The 15,177-nt window shown below is 38.5% G+C and overlaps 1 protein-coding gene across 7 annotated transcripts in view; it reads right to left on the reverse strand.

Moving 5' to 3' along the window:
- Positions 1–408: 408 nt before the first annotated feature.
- atp2b3a (ATPase plasma membrane Ca2+ transporting 3a) overlaps positions 409–15,177 on the reverse strand; it is a 40,308-nt gene continuing 25,539 nt past the window's right edge. For 2 of the 7 annotated variants that reach the window (XM_051652924.1, XM_051652923.1), the window contains 4 exons: positions 14,874–14,981; positions 14,433–14,615; positions 8,875–8,961; positions 409–4,909 (listed from right to left, as the gene is read on the reverse strand). In XM_051652924.1, coding sequence (XP_051508884.1) covers positions 4,499–4,909; positions 8,875–8,961; positions 14,433–14,615; positions 14,874–14,981 — 789 coding nt within the window. In that variant the 3' untranslated portion in view covers positions 409–4,498. Of the gene's footprint in view, positions 4,910–8,772; positions 8,962–14,432; positions 14,616–14,873; positions 14,982–15,177 lie in introns of those variants that run through there. The other 5 variants (XM_051652930.1, XM_051652928.1, XM_051652926.1 and 2 more) reach the window with 3 other exon arrangements.

Below are 15,177 nucleotides of genomic sequence, written 5' to 3' on the forward strand. Positions count from 1 at the left end.
CAATTTAGGGATGTGTAAAACTACCAGTTTTCATAATCAACTGGTCGGTCAGTTGATTGAACGACTAGTCGACGAGTCAGTGTTAACTTTAATGTATCATTAGGCTCCGCTATGTCCACGTGACCCCAATCAGATGCCTTTTAGAGGTATATACAGACACAAATTGCAGCACTTCAACATGATAACTAAAGGATATTCAACAAATAAATAAGATAAATAACTATAACATCTTATTGCACAAAACTATCAAAGTAAGAAAAGGAAGAATTAAGAAAGGCTCCAGTACAGAATGGCACAAAACCGCCTTAACGCAGAATGACGCGCTTCAATGTAATGGCATTCTAAATTGCAGAACTGCAAGATAATATTGCAGGTACACATCCAGTTAACGACATTGAGCAGTTTAAACATTTTTACTGAAACTATTTATTTAAGCAGTGTCAGACAGAATAAGAAAAAGACTTTAATCTCTCCACAGCACCTTACAAAATTTGGGAATCTTACATAGTTGAGGATTTCATGTCCAACAGTGATCGTCTTGAAATGTATTGATGCAGTGCTTTGCTGTAGTGACAATGCATAAAAAGACTAAACATAAAGCGTTAAAGAGATTAAACTTCTTGCAGAGGGTTTTACTGTGATGACTGTTATTCATTGTAAGCACATCAAGTTATCATCACATAATGATGTGTGGTAAGTTGTACGTGGATCGCAGAGAATAGCATGAGCCTCCACATGCTGTGAGTCTCCGTGGTGTCATGCACAGAGAGCCACGTGATAAGATGCGTGGATTGACCATCTCAGAAGCAGAGGCAACTGAGACTTGTCCTCCGCCACCTGGATTGAGGTGAGTAACCACACCACCATGATGACCTAGTAAGCAGTGAGAATTGGGCATGCCAAATTGGGGAGAAAAGGGCATAAAAATAAATAAATAAATACAAATTTTAAAAAAATAACTATCCACTGAAAAATTTCTCCAAATGGATATAAAGCGTTCTTAGATTTAAATGCAGATGAATGGAGGATTCGGTGTTCAGAGCGTCAAGCGCCCCCTGCAGGAATAAAACTCACAAGACAGTCAGTGGCTGACAACGTGCAATTTTGAACTGTATCTCACACAAAACTTTCCTATGAATTAAGAAAACATGAAATATATCACAGGAGTCATATGTGGAGTAAGTGTTAAAGGTGTCCATAGAAATGATCAGTTGTTTTTCATGGTGAGGAAAGCAGACAGGCATTTCAGATAAGCAGGTAAGAACTTTAATTTTCTGAAAGGTTTAATGTTTCAGAAAAACTGAAGGTTTTTCTGAATTTTAGATATGATACCGTGTATAAATATTTACAAATGCAATGAATATAATTTATTTATTTGTCTGTGCATTAATTTGAACTGTTATTATGCATTATGTTATGTGTTGTAATGAAACGTGCAAACATGCAATATTTCACAGGAGAGGTGTAGCAACTAATGCTTAATAAATGTGCACGTGTCTTCAAATAACAGAAGGAGAGCTCCATCCTGTATATGCACCTCACAGTTTGCATGCAAGTCATTTTAGGCTATCATTTGATTCAAGAAGATTTAAAGGAATTTAACCCTTTCTATGGTTAATTAACTACACTTGACAAAAGTTTATTTTATTTTAGTATAATTTTAATATGTACGAACACAAGCAATAAACAGTGCTTTGTTTACATTTACTGACAACTAGCTGGGTAGTGCAACATTAGGCATTAGTTTTCGGTTATCGATGCCATGGTGGAAATGTGCTACTCGCAGTCAGCCACGATTTATTTATTCTGTGAGCAAAAGTGTAACAGGGGTTACAAAGAAAAAGTGAGTAGTATTAGGCTGGTCTGTTGGCCCCCATCAGACGACCCACTTCATGTACAATAAAACTTTCATTAGGCTATTGTTATGACTTCTCGTGTAAGTATACATCAATTTAAACATATTTAGCAAAATCTGAATTTCCTCATTGCGTGTGTGTGCGTGCGTGCGCGTGCAAACATATTCTAGACCCAGAAAACAAACTATTTAGGGCATTCTTGCATTCACATACTGTAGATGCTTGGTGAACATGCAGTGACTATTGACAGCATAATTATATTCCCTGTCAGGCTTAAATCTGCATCTGCCACCTATCGTTTGGAACTGCCGTTTTCTTTCAATCCCACAGCAGATATTTCCTTTAAATGTTATTTATTTATTAATTTTGACTTTTCCTCTCTGATAAAATTTTTTATTTTTTTTTTAAATTCTGACCGAAATGTAAAATGTAGAGTTTCTCAAGCTATATGAAAGTGTTGGATTTTGTTTTTTTTTGTTTTTTTTTCTATTTTATCATTACATTAAGTGTGTCTACTACGCACCTGCCCACAGTCACCCAGGTGTGTGAAGGCTACTATATTTACAGTGTTTGTTTGATGTCCTCTATGATAGCTTGTGACTGAGCAAATGCAAGAATTTGCACATACTGTAAATACATTTACATAAATATGGAACTGATTATTTAACTAATTACATATCAAAGTTTATAACATTTTATTTTTTTATGATTATAACATATAATATTATATGTATTCTGCAAAATAGTTATTTATTTTTTATCTTGTCAATCCCAGAGGAAAATGTTATTGCTCAGAAGTGCTCTTTCAAAGCTTGAGAAAATTACTTCTCAGTTATGCCTCATTCAAGTATCAACTTTGTCAGAAATTGAACATTGATCATTTGATGACAAATGCTTGAGTTCATGTTGAAATCTCTGGCTTTTGATTGCAGACTTTGATATCTTGGCAAACATGAGAACAATTTTCTCTTATGAAACTCCAAATGAGAATAATCTTGGAAGAACAAATTGGTGAGATTCTCTTCAAAGTCCATTAGTTCATCCTAAAAGGAAAATTCTGTCATATACTCACCCTCATGTTTTTTCCAAACACAAATGACTTTCTTTCTTCTGTGGAACACAAAAGGAGATTTCAGGCAGAATTTTATGGACTAACAGCCTCAGTCACACTATCACTTTATCACTTGCAGTACTGTGCAAAAGTGTTAGGCACATAAGATGTTTCACAAAAACATTTGTCTTAAGATGGTTATTTATACAGGTATCTTCAGCCTTAGTGTGTCAATAGGAAATATAAATGTTAGTCTCCCAAACATTCCTTTTGCAAATAGAATTGAATAGAAGAACAGGGAGCCCTGCAACAGATGGCATGGCCCCCACAAAGCCCCCCACTGAACATCAGGTCAGTCTGGGATTACATGAAAAGACCGAAGTAATTGAGACAGCCTAAATAGATAGAAGTATTGTGGAGAATTCTTTAAGAAACTTGGAACATCCTGCCAACAACCAAGAAAAACTGTGTCGCAGGTGTACCTAGGAGAACTGTTGCTGTTTTGAAGGCAAATGTGGTCACACCAAATATTGATTTAGCTTTTTTAAGTTTACTGGACTTTGTTTGATGAAAACTATTTATGGCATTATTTTTGAAGATATCCTCACTATGCAACATTTTTCACAAGTGACTAAAACTGTTGCACAGGCTTGTATATTGCATTTTTTTTCCACCTTAAAATTTAATGGTGATGGAGGCTAAAATCTTTTGTGTTGCATGGATGAAATAAAGCAACGCTGGTTTGGAAAAGTATGAGGTTGAGTAAATGGCAGCAGAATTTAAATTTAGAGGTGAAATAACTCTTTAATAAAACAAGGGAAATGCACTGCCTGTTTTCTCTCGAATTTCCATGAAGTATTATAAGATTTACCTCCAATGGTTAGATTTTATTTTATTTATGTTGCTGAAATATGTTCTTTAATACCATTTTTTCTTTTCTTTTTTTAAATTAGACATAAACATCACACTCTAACACAGAAACAGAGAAAGGGGCACATTTGGAACCAATGAGAACATAGACACGGATTTTAACAACAGCAAACAAACAAACAAATACACACGTACAGACTTACGTCATACATACAAACATACTTAGTTATATAAAGCTAAACGATGAAGTATCATGACGGGAGTACAGTATCTGTAGTATTAATCGTCATAGTTTTTGCAGAAATATAACCACTATAATAATTGGAACAATAACGTTATTAATTAAAAGGCGAAGAGTTATACCCAAATAAATATTTTTCTTTTTTACACGTTCATAAGCTCACAGTCTTTAAAATCTTTAGTCTTCAGTGCAGAGTTCACACCTATCATCCCCCTTGTCGTTACAGGTATTTCTTCAAGTGCAACATAAGAGAACATAATCGGTCACTTTCATGCGGAGTGGGATTGTCTTTGGGTCACACAATTTACTGTAAAGAACCACTGAAACATTTTGAAGCAGTGAATCTGATATAGGAACAAAGATTAGGTACAGAAACATCCTAAACGTTTCTCTGACTGTCCATATCGTATTTATCACCATTCTCTCCTAAAATTGATCCGTACTTGTCCGTCTCAAACTATTATGGATCAATGACCTCCTTTAGAGGCATGTCTCCAAGCTGTGCAGAGGGCTGACGGGGCAGGTGGAGATGTGCGCCACCCCGTTGTCGTTGGAGCCAAGGTAGACGCGGCTCTCTGCGGCATTGTTGTTGCAGTTGAGGGTAACGGGCAGACTCTGCTGCCGTAGCGGGCGGCTCGGGTAGCGGGATCGCGGGGGTCTCGGAGGCGGCTGAGAGTGAGGGGCGGGGTGACGAAGCGCCACACGCACATGGTTATGGTTGGAGTGTTCTGATTCGTCGTCCACATCCGTCTCGTCGATCAGGGGGATGTTGTGGACCGAGTCTGTGATGATGAACTCAGGGTGCGCCTGGAAGTCGTGAATGGAGTTCCGCGATTCCGGCCGATCGATGCCGTCGTAGAGGGAGCTACGGAAAGCTTTCACCACCCGGATCTATACATCAAGGGTGCAGGGTAGGAGATGTCAAAGGGAAGAAAATGGAGGGATCAAAAGGGACAGAGAGGTGGAGAGAAGTTTAGTCCCCCTTTTTTTTTTTTTAAGATTACTTGTACTCTATCTGCAGGTTCACCTGCGAGAGCTGAAAGTTCACATCGATTAAGGCCTTTGGTGCAGTGGGCCTTTAAAGAAAAAAACTTAAACATTCCACAGCCATTCTATAGACCTCTATAGAATGATGCCAAAAATAACTGAAATCCAAGTTGTAATTACAGAGGTAAAATGGTCAAGGAAAACTCATGAACCCAAGATGATACAACACAAGACAGCAAACACAAATCGTTCTAACAAAACAAAAGGTTACCATAAATATGTTCAAAATGGTCTGTCAAAGCAGCCTTAGCCCCCTGTCTGTTTTTCATTTAATATGTGAATGTAATGAATGATAAACATTGCACACGAATTGGAACTTATGATGATTTGGTCTCCTTTACTCCGTTATAGACCCCCATCAATATGAGCAGAATGGTATGTCAAATTAGTGAGTATAAAACAAATAAAAAATTAGTTAAAAATAAAAACGAAATAAAAGACGTCTGATAATTTCAATAACAGAATTACAACTTTCACTGTTGCCAGTTCAATACCAGGTGTTTAAAATTCACACCACACTGAAAGGAAAATGCATGCAAACAAACAACAATAAGCAACAACAAACAATGATTTGAAAGGCACACAACACCACATGGTACAAACACACTGTAAAATGACCACACATAGAAAACACCCTTTGTAACAAAAGTGGTTTACACTGAACACAGCTTTGCACAGAACAAACAAACGTCAAATAAGACATGCATATTAACATACTGTTGGTGTTGACAAATTCTGTAATACAGTCTTGAAAAAACAGATTGCATTAGTGACTAAGCATTATTATTTATTGTTCTGACATCATCAGTGTTTCTGTTGGTTACATTTATGGGACATATTTTTAAGCATATTCAATTCACTTTTAATAAATACATTGAAAAATAAAATAAAGATTAAAGTAAACCAAAGTGTCTTTGATTTTATTAGCTTTACTCTAATACGAGGACATTAAAACATCAAGCGTTTTTAAAAAACAAAAATAAAACGCTTTATGCCCTCAAAAGTATGAACACATTAAATGGGACTTCTCTCCCATGCAACCATGCACAATAATTCAAGTTTTTTCTTCCCTTTCATGCATGGCATGCAAGTAGACATTCAGTAGTAAAAAAAAAAAAAAATCAATCAAATCGTTCCATATTGCATTTCTGACATCCTTGATCTTGTCATGTGTGATTAAAAAGCAGCCGTGTTGGAAATGCATCTTCTTTCTCAAAAAGAAACTGTTTGTGTGTATGACCATGCATGCCGGACTGTCACATTCATTGGCCAGGGAGGCCATGGCGTTTTTCTGCTCTCCGCAATCTACATGCATAGCCAAACCACACCCAGGAATGACCACAAAGCAATGTGACTGACAGAGGGAGGGGACATCACAACATGGACACAACAGTTTAAGCACTTCTGCGGCTTTGTTTTTCCAAAGAGCCATTTATTGTGGTCACTGCTGACTTTAAAGCTGTTTTCTTTGCTACACAGCACTGACATTGTAAACTTTCGAGTATAAGGCCCAGAATTCTTAATGGTATGTTATGAAATCAAAGAGGAAAGATAAATAAACATTGTAAAATAACTGTGATTCTCTTTCTGTAATATGAGAAACTGAATAGTCTAATTGTCTAGTCTAATTCAGGCACTGGATGGAAAAACAGAAAAGGGATTGTGTTTGAATAGCTCTGCTCCAAACACATCACATCAGAACACCTCATGACAGACAGGAGGCAAGAAAAGGGACGTGAAAGACAGACAATTGATGGATGGAGGTCGAAACCTACAGCACAAAGTTGTCATTAGAATGTACTCTTTTGTTGTGGTGTGATGGCACAACAAAAGCTTTTGAGAAGCAGCCCCTCTCCCCTACGACATCACTGAGGTATCTAAAAATGCTTTACCAATGTAGGTAAAGAACATAAATATTGACTTTAACTTAAAAGAACAGTTGACCCCAAAAAGGAAATTCTGTCATCTTTTACTCATTCCGAAGACGCCATACTTTTTTCTTTTTCATGAAATTTGTCCCGATGGGGACTGAAGCCTTCGAACTTTAAAAATAACACAAGAGCACCATATTACATTTGCCTTTGCATCCTCTTTAAGCTTGAAAGCTCCAGTCCCCATTCATTGTTATTGTATGGAAAAGAGCAACCAGTTATTATTCAAAATGTCTACTTTTGTGTTCCACAGAAGAAAAAAAGTCAAACGGGTTGTTACATGAAATGAGGGTGAGTAAATAGTGACAGAATTAAAATGTTTGGCTGAACTAATCCTTTTAACGATTTAGTTGGATCTTTTCCTGCTCTTTTGGATTTCATTGCTAAGAAAACACAAAATGCTAGAAGACGAATGAATATGGAGACAAACAAGAAAACACTATTTAGAGAGGAAAGAAACCAGAAAAGAAATACACTGTTATGCAGGCAGGATAAGACACTAAAAAACCAAGAAAAAAAAAAGAGGGGTTCAATAGAAAGTAAATGTGTACTTCCATTTTTAAATAGTTCTTTAAAAAAGCAACTAAAGATTAACCATGAAGAGAAAGTGATAATGAAATTGAGGGGGTTTCCAGCTGGGCTAATGCTCTGTGGTCTCTTTAAAGGAATTTGAAACACTAAGACGCAGCTGTTTTGTTAAACCACAGAGAGATCGCTTCTGGCACCTGGGGGGCAATGTTGATGTTACATTTGTTGCTTTATCCTAATAAACAAACTGCTGTCTGTGTGAAAGAATTATTCCAAATAGAGACTGACAAATTATAGCAGCAAAAATGAGGAAGATTTAAATCTCAAGTATTAAAATTAGCAAGAAAGAAGACATTTTCATTTGATGACAGTGTAGCAGGTTATAACGCGGAACCTGTAAAGAGAAAGAGGAAAATCTGAACAAGGCTTGTGAAGACAGCTACAACAAAAAACATGGCAGGCCATAAGTATGTGTAGAAAAAGGATAGCACTATTAAGGCTAATATCCATATCAAACTGGCAGTTGAAACCATTATGGGCTTATACTCGCAGGTTTACAACAGTCTTTGAATTTACAATGTTAAACATTTTTTTAGTTGTTCCCATGTTGTCAGAGTTTGATTTAACAACAGATGAAACATTTCCAGTTTAGTTTCAGTAAATTCATTTTTGGCTCTTTCGATTGAAATTCTAGTAGCCCTTTATGGCAACATTTTAGGGTGAATTATTGGCAAATCAAGCAAAGGGAGATCTGAAAAAAGGCAACAAGACAACAAAAACCAGCCTTATTTTAGGCAGCACCAAGCCAGAATAAATAGCAAAACCAAGAAATACGTTATGAGGTAGCATGGAGGAAAGAAAGAAAGAAAGAAAGAAAGAAAGAAAGTAGGAAGGAAAGAATGATGTAAGGAAGGAAGCATGGCAGGAAGACAAAATAGGAAAGGGAATCAAAGGAATGAAAAGTATAGAAGGAATTAAGAAAGGAAGGAAAGAAAGAAAGGGAGGTAGGAAAGGGAAACAAAAAGAAAGAAAGAAAGAAAAGAAAAGGTCACAAAAAATAAGCAAAAACAAACCGAAAATGTACAGAGATGAAGCAGATGCTCAGATGATAATCTGCTCTCTCTCTCGCACACACACTCAACATTCAGCAGACTAGTCGCATTTGAAGGCAGGCAACAATGTGTGTGTGTGTGTGTGTGTGTGTGTGTGTGTGGTGTGTGTGGGGCTAGCCGTCTGAGTGCTCAGGCTCTACGAGGTGCCGTTAACGGAATGTAAGGACTCACTCCCTGGGGCACCAGTTGCATTGGCAGTGGAGAGAACTACGTGAGAGGGAGTAGAATTATTGGTTACGTCATGGAGTTGGCTGAGCACTGAGGAGCGTCGTCGCACTGCACCCTGAAACGAACCACTTCTCTTGAAGGTACTCACTACCTCCATCTGCAGGAGAGAGAGAGAAGGACATCACACAGACAGGCGAATGAGCTTCATGAAATGAATGGGATTGCAGGAGACTGTGGGGGAATGTGTTTAAGGAAAAGCAGCATTTTATAACTTGCCAGTGTGCACGGCAATCATCCGAAGTTTAAAAATCTTAGGCCAGAAACATACTTGCTTTCATATGCAAATACAGAGACGCAAATGCTTACGCCGCTTTCAAAACACTTCACAATCCTGAAATAGCAACATTGGCTCTCTATTTGGTGGCGCTAGAGTTGCGGAAGCTACACACTTTACTTTTAAACTAGATGTGTTATTATTCATGTAGCTAACATTGCGCTCTGTGTTACAAATTAGGGTGTCTACACATTAGAGTTAACGCTGTGTAAGAGAACGCTGCAAATGCATTGATGTCAAAGAGGATGGTGCATCAGAAGGACAGAGAGGAAAAACGCAAGGGTTTCCATCATGCGACCAACTTTTGCTGCATAGAACTCTGATGTAAACATCTGTTGACCAATGGGAATCTCGGAGAGGCGGGACTAGTTGCACGGTGAAATCGAAAAAAACATGGCAGACAAACTCAAACGAGGAGTGTATTCATTCCCTGTCCTCTATTCTCTTTCTTTGTCAGGCTAAAAAGATAGTAGTTGTGGAGAGACAGCCTGGAGAAAAGTTTCAGTGTTTACTGGTACATTGTCAAAAAGATATATTTTAAACAGCCATCTCTATCCGCCTCTTCCCTCTGTGGTACATGCTTTCAAAAAGGAGACATGGCTAGGGTGACCATATTCTGGTTTTCCAAAAAGAGGACACCTTTTTTTTTTTTTTTACTATGGGGGGGGGGGGGGAATTGGGTTGGGGTGGAATAATAGGGTTCAAAAGAGTGTTACTACGAATGCAAACTTTAATACAGTGAAAAATACACTCTATTAGCATAATATAAATGTATATAAATAAATAAAATTTCCATCATTCTTCTGAATGTCCATGTACTAAAATATTTGATGCCATGAGTGTACCTTAATTTACCATTACTATTCTATTGAATGGCCATGGAAAATGAAGCAATGAGATAACAATTTTACCTGGTCGCAAAAAGTAGTCCGTTAATTTACCTGATGAACTTTCACCTTTTGCTGACCCTTTATGCTTCGCAGAGCTAATGTGTGCTTCTAAATCACTTGCACCTTTATTAGCAACTGACACATAAGTGCCAGCTTTACATGTCATACATTCTGCTACCCACGGATCTCAACCTGGATGAAAGCATGTGAATTTTTTGTGCAAATCTTCTGTAAATTTGCACTTTCGCTTGGGCATTGTTTCCACTTAGCTGTCATTTGCTGCTACTGTCAAGCACTGTTTGATGCTGAACACAACAGCGCTTCGCCCATTCGCGGAGAGATTGGCAGGAATTTGGCCAATAGTTGCTGCAAGCCTCTTTTAATCGACCAATTGGTGTGCGAGAAGGCAGGACTTACAAAGAGGGGTTAAAGCAATGCAAATATGTGCGCACACACAATGAAGTATTAGACCAGATGCACATCATAATGCAACTAAAGCCGAATCCTGGACATTTTCGCAAATTTAGAAATCCCGGCCAGATGCTTTTTAAGGTCAGAAAAAGAGGACATGTCCGGGAAAAAGAGAACATATGGTCACCCTAGCTTTCGCAGTCCCATGCGTCAAACGCTCCGTCAGCGCTTTCCCTAGTGTGTTAGCACCCTTACGTAACAATGCAAAAAATCAAGCTTGTGGTATTAACTGAGCTCTGACATTTCGAAACACAACGACGCAGAAATCAAGCTTACATGACGCTGAGAATGTAATGCATAGAATGCAGCACAGTATATGCATACAGTATATGCACTGTGTTACGAATTGCGAAACATTTCAGAACACGATGCACAAAATGCGTGAAACTGGGAATGCAATGGGTGCTTATGTTGCGTCTTACACTTCATAACATAACTACACGATAAATGAAGCTTGCGTGATGCTGAGAATGCAACACGTACTTGTGTTGTGTTATAAATTAAAGGTGCAGTATGTAAGATTCAGAAACCCTTGTTATAAATAACACCTGTGGCTGTTAATTGAACTGCAGCCAACTACCTGTTGCTCGTGCTCGCACTCGTGCACACACTCAATAGGGATGCAAGTCAGCGTGCATCGACCAAAACAATGACGTAACGTACAAAGAGACTGAACGTGATCCACCGGCATCATGCTGACAGATGAGGTAGCATAATTAAAATTACACAGTTATGATTGTTTTACTACAAACTTTGAGACTGTAATATTATATTTGACTCTCCAGTGATGGAACAGGGCTAAAACAAAGTGTGGATATAGGTCTGACTATGCGAGACTGTAGTTTGAATTAATCTTTTCTTTGTATGATACATTGACTGCATTTATATGATAGCCTAAGTCGGCGTTAACTAGCTAGCCAGCTTTATCAATAGCTGTTAGCTAAATTTGGTGGATGATGACAGTAGCTGTTTATAAAATAGACTGTACATTATAAATATGTTGACACAATTCAGTATTGATATGATTCCATCACAACTGTCATTTTGATATATCGATGCGCTATTGTTTTATAATAATAGAATGTATATATTTTCTGTATAACCAAGTTACATTACACTAATGAATGGGTCTTTTTGCATTATCTTGAACATTGTCTAGCATTAATTTCATGTGTTGTTAATTACAGATTAACATTATGTCAGTTACTGTGAATCAGCATACCTGACTTTAATATAAAGAGAAGATCGTTGAAATTATTTGAAAGTTACGAACCAAGGTAGCTTGCAATCGTCAGCGTTAGCAGGTAAGATAAAGTTAGCTAAAATTACACAGATCAATCCTTATGGCACTATATTTCATGTGCTTTGCAGTTATGTAAGCTTACCTGTCCAATAAGAAGAACGGCAATTCAGGGTCAGTTTTGATCCCCCAAAACCGAACAAAGGTCCCTCCAGGAATCAAATGCCCTGCCGATGTTCACTCTAGTTTTCGCTCGACCACGATCACGTTCCCGCTCCCACTTAGCCAGACTGGATTCAGCAGATAAATGGCTTTTTTTTTTTGTTTTTTGTTTTTTGGCTTACTCAGAGTTTGTGTAGGATTCGGTGTTGTGCTGGGAGCCGGACGTTTGCTGGATTCCATCTCTAAGGGGGCTTTCACACTGGGCACGTTTGCTGCAGTCCGATTCCGAGTGTGATTGCTCCCGGTGCGCCCCGCAGCTTTGGTCTGGTTTCACACTCACTTGATTCTATCAAACCCCGGTCCATTTGCGTTCATCTTACGTCATCACAAACATGCATGGAGAACACAACGCGACTCATCATACTTTTTGTTTTTTTGTTATTTTGGTGCCATTATGCACAGCAGAGTGAACGACAACTGCTTACTCACGCTCGTGTCCAATGTGAAGTTATCGCCACTGTCATCTCCTATTATACCGTATATTTATAACCTATAATAGTATTTATATATAGTATTTATAAGGTGTATAGATAGATAGATAGATGTGGTCATCGGCTAAAACGCATGCGCAGGTTACTTTGCTTCCTGAACGAGTGCGCACCCGAGTCCGATTTGCTTTCACATTCACGCGAATCACGCTACAGTTCCATTGCAACCGAACTCAGACCACCTCCTACAGGTAGTCTCGTGTTCGGTACCGCAGTGCGCTCCCCGGTCCGCATGACAGCTTTCACATTACCAATTTTTCATGTGAACCGTGCTGTGTTTCGAACTAAACTGCCAGTGTGAAAGCACCCTAAGATAATGTTACCTAGTGTTGCAGACAATTGTCGCTGTTGAATAGCGGAAGAGAAGCACTGAGGCAAGGCTCTCGGGAGCGCGCATAAACATCACATCCTTTGGATTTTCCCGGCAAAAGCGACCCGCTCCCTTCGCATGAAAATCAGTCTACAGGCTTTAATAGGCAACCTAGGAAGTCCGGTAAGAGCTCATTTTGTTATAAGTTGTGTTACAAGCCGTTCACACATTGGCAAAAAAAAAAAAAGAAAAAAAAAAGGCGAATATTACATGAAAAATGTTACATATTGCACCTTTAAGTTTTGACATATTTTGGAATGCAACGATGCACGAAATTAAGCTTGCGTGACATTGAGAATTCAATGCGTAGAATGCTATGCACGTGTTGTGTTAAAAAATTGCACAACTTGTTACAAATTACGCAACAATGCACAAAATCAAGCTTCTGTTATTAACTGCGCTCTGACATTTGGGAATGCAACTGGTGCTTTTGTTGCGTTATTAACTGCGCTCGGACACATTTCAGATCGCAACAACTCATGAAATCAAGCTTGCGTGACACTGTAAATGCAACAGGTCCTTGTGTTGCGTTTTTAACTGCGCTCAGACACATTTTGGAACGCAACGACGCATAAAATCAAGCTTGCGTGACACTGGAAATGCAACAGGAATTTAGGTTGCATTATTAACTGTGCTCTGACACATTTAGGAATGCAATGATGCACAAAATCAAGCTTGCGTGACATTGGAAACGTGACAGGTACTTGCATTACGTTTGCATTATTAACTGCGCTCTGACACATTTTGGAACAAAACCTCACGCGAGACAAATCTTACGTGATGCGGAGAATGCAAGGGGTACTTGTGTTGCATTCTGAATTACATTTTAAAACATTTTGGAACACAACGATGTACGAAATCAAGCTTGCGTGTTACATGTAGAATTCAAACGCGTAGACTGCAACGCATGCATTGCGTAATGAATTGCGCTGTGTGTTCCGAAGTTACATAACAAAGCACAAAATCAAGCTTGCGTGAAACTTGGAATGCACTGGGTACTTGTGTTGCGTTATTAACTGTGCTCTGACACATTTCTGAACGCAACGACGCAAAAAACAAGTTTGAGTGACACTGAGAATTCAGTGCGTACTTGTGTTGCATTATGAATTATGCTCTGATAGCTTGCATAGCTAGAGGCGTTTGCGTTCACGTACTTGCGTAGAGTATGTTTTGTGCCTTAAAAGTGTGATACCTCAAATTCTAAGCATTGGTCTCTTATTCAAACAGTGATCATATTTAAAAACTCAAAAAGTGCAATAATAGTTACCAAGTTGTGACATAATACACGTAGAAGAAATAATACTTAGGATCGATCAAGCAGCAGAGAGAATAAAGGTTGAATTAAGGGAGAGAGAAGTTACAAAGAACATAGAAAATGCATTAAATATTAATCTTTTTTGTAAATGTATAAAGGCTGGTGAAGAAAGAAAAAATATGTTTAAGCTATGAAGAAAGTAAAAAACAAAAATAAAAACTCTTAGTGCGCAAGTGGAGCATGTGGCACAGAAGGCATTTTAAGGCAATATGTGTCTATGCGGGAACAGCTGTCCCTGTCAGAAACAAATCAAAAGAAAAGTTAAAACAGACAGAAATTGACAGAGACTGAACGTCACCTGAGTCTGGATTCGGTTAAGTCCTCTGAACCACAGGATCTGTCCTCGCCTCAGCTCTCTCTCTGCGCAATCGATCTCCTCCTCATCCTCAGCGAGTTCTTCATCCATCATCTCATCTGGAGCTGGCCCATGGCCTGCTTCTTTCAGACACTTCAAATGATGTGTTGGCACTGATGCTATTACCTACATAAAAAAGAATATAATAAAGATAAAGAAAACACTGCAGTGAAAGCTGACATTTTTGAAGACTTGGAACTAATGCAGTGAAGTGTTATAGAAACAGAAACGGATATGGTGTAGCACTCATGCACATTTAAATGCAATATGGTCCATCCCCCCTACATCCTTGGTATATCTCATCTGCCAACCAGCCCTATAAATATCGGCTTCAGCCACTGAAAAAACTAGAAGCAGAGAGGTAGATTAAAAGACAGCACTTACCTGTCCCCAGAGCAGCTCGCCCATTCCCACAAACAGGCACCAAAGCCACTGCTCCGCATTTAAGGGGGAACAGCTGAAAGGTTTCCCACCAAACTGTATGATCACAACCTACAAATCCACACAGAAAAAAGTCTCAGGTGTAGAGCTTGGTGCACATTCACTTTCATCCTTGTGTAAAGCATAAAGCATCAAACTAGCCATTGCTATTATTCTTTAAAAAACACTGTAAAACTATAGTCTAATCCTACATCTGGGCTTGTTGGTAGTAGCTGAGCAAAAGCAAAAAAGGTGTAGTGGGGAGTAA

This window comes from Myxocyprinus asiaticus, chromosome 24, assembly GCF_019703515.2.
Source record: "Myxocyprinus asiaticus isolate MX2 ecotype Aquarium Trade chromosome 24, UBuf_Myxa_2, whole genome shotgun sequence".
Classification (NCBI taxonomy): Eukaryota; Metazoa; Chordata; class Actinopteri; order Cypriniformes; family Catostomidae; genus Myxocyprinus; species Myxocyprinus asiaticus.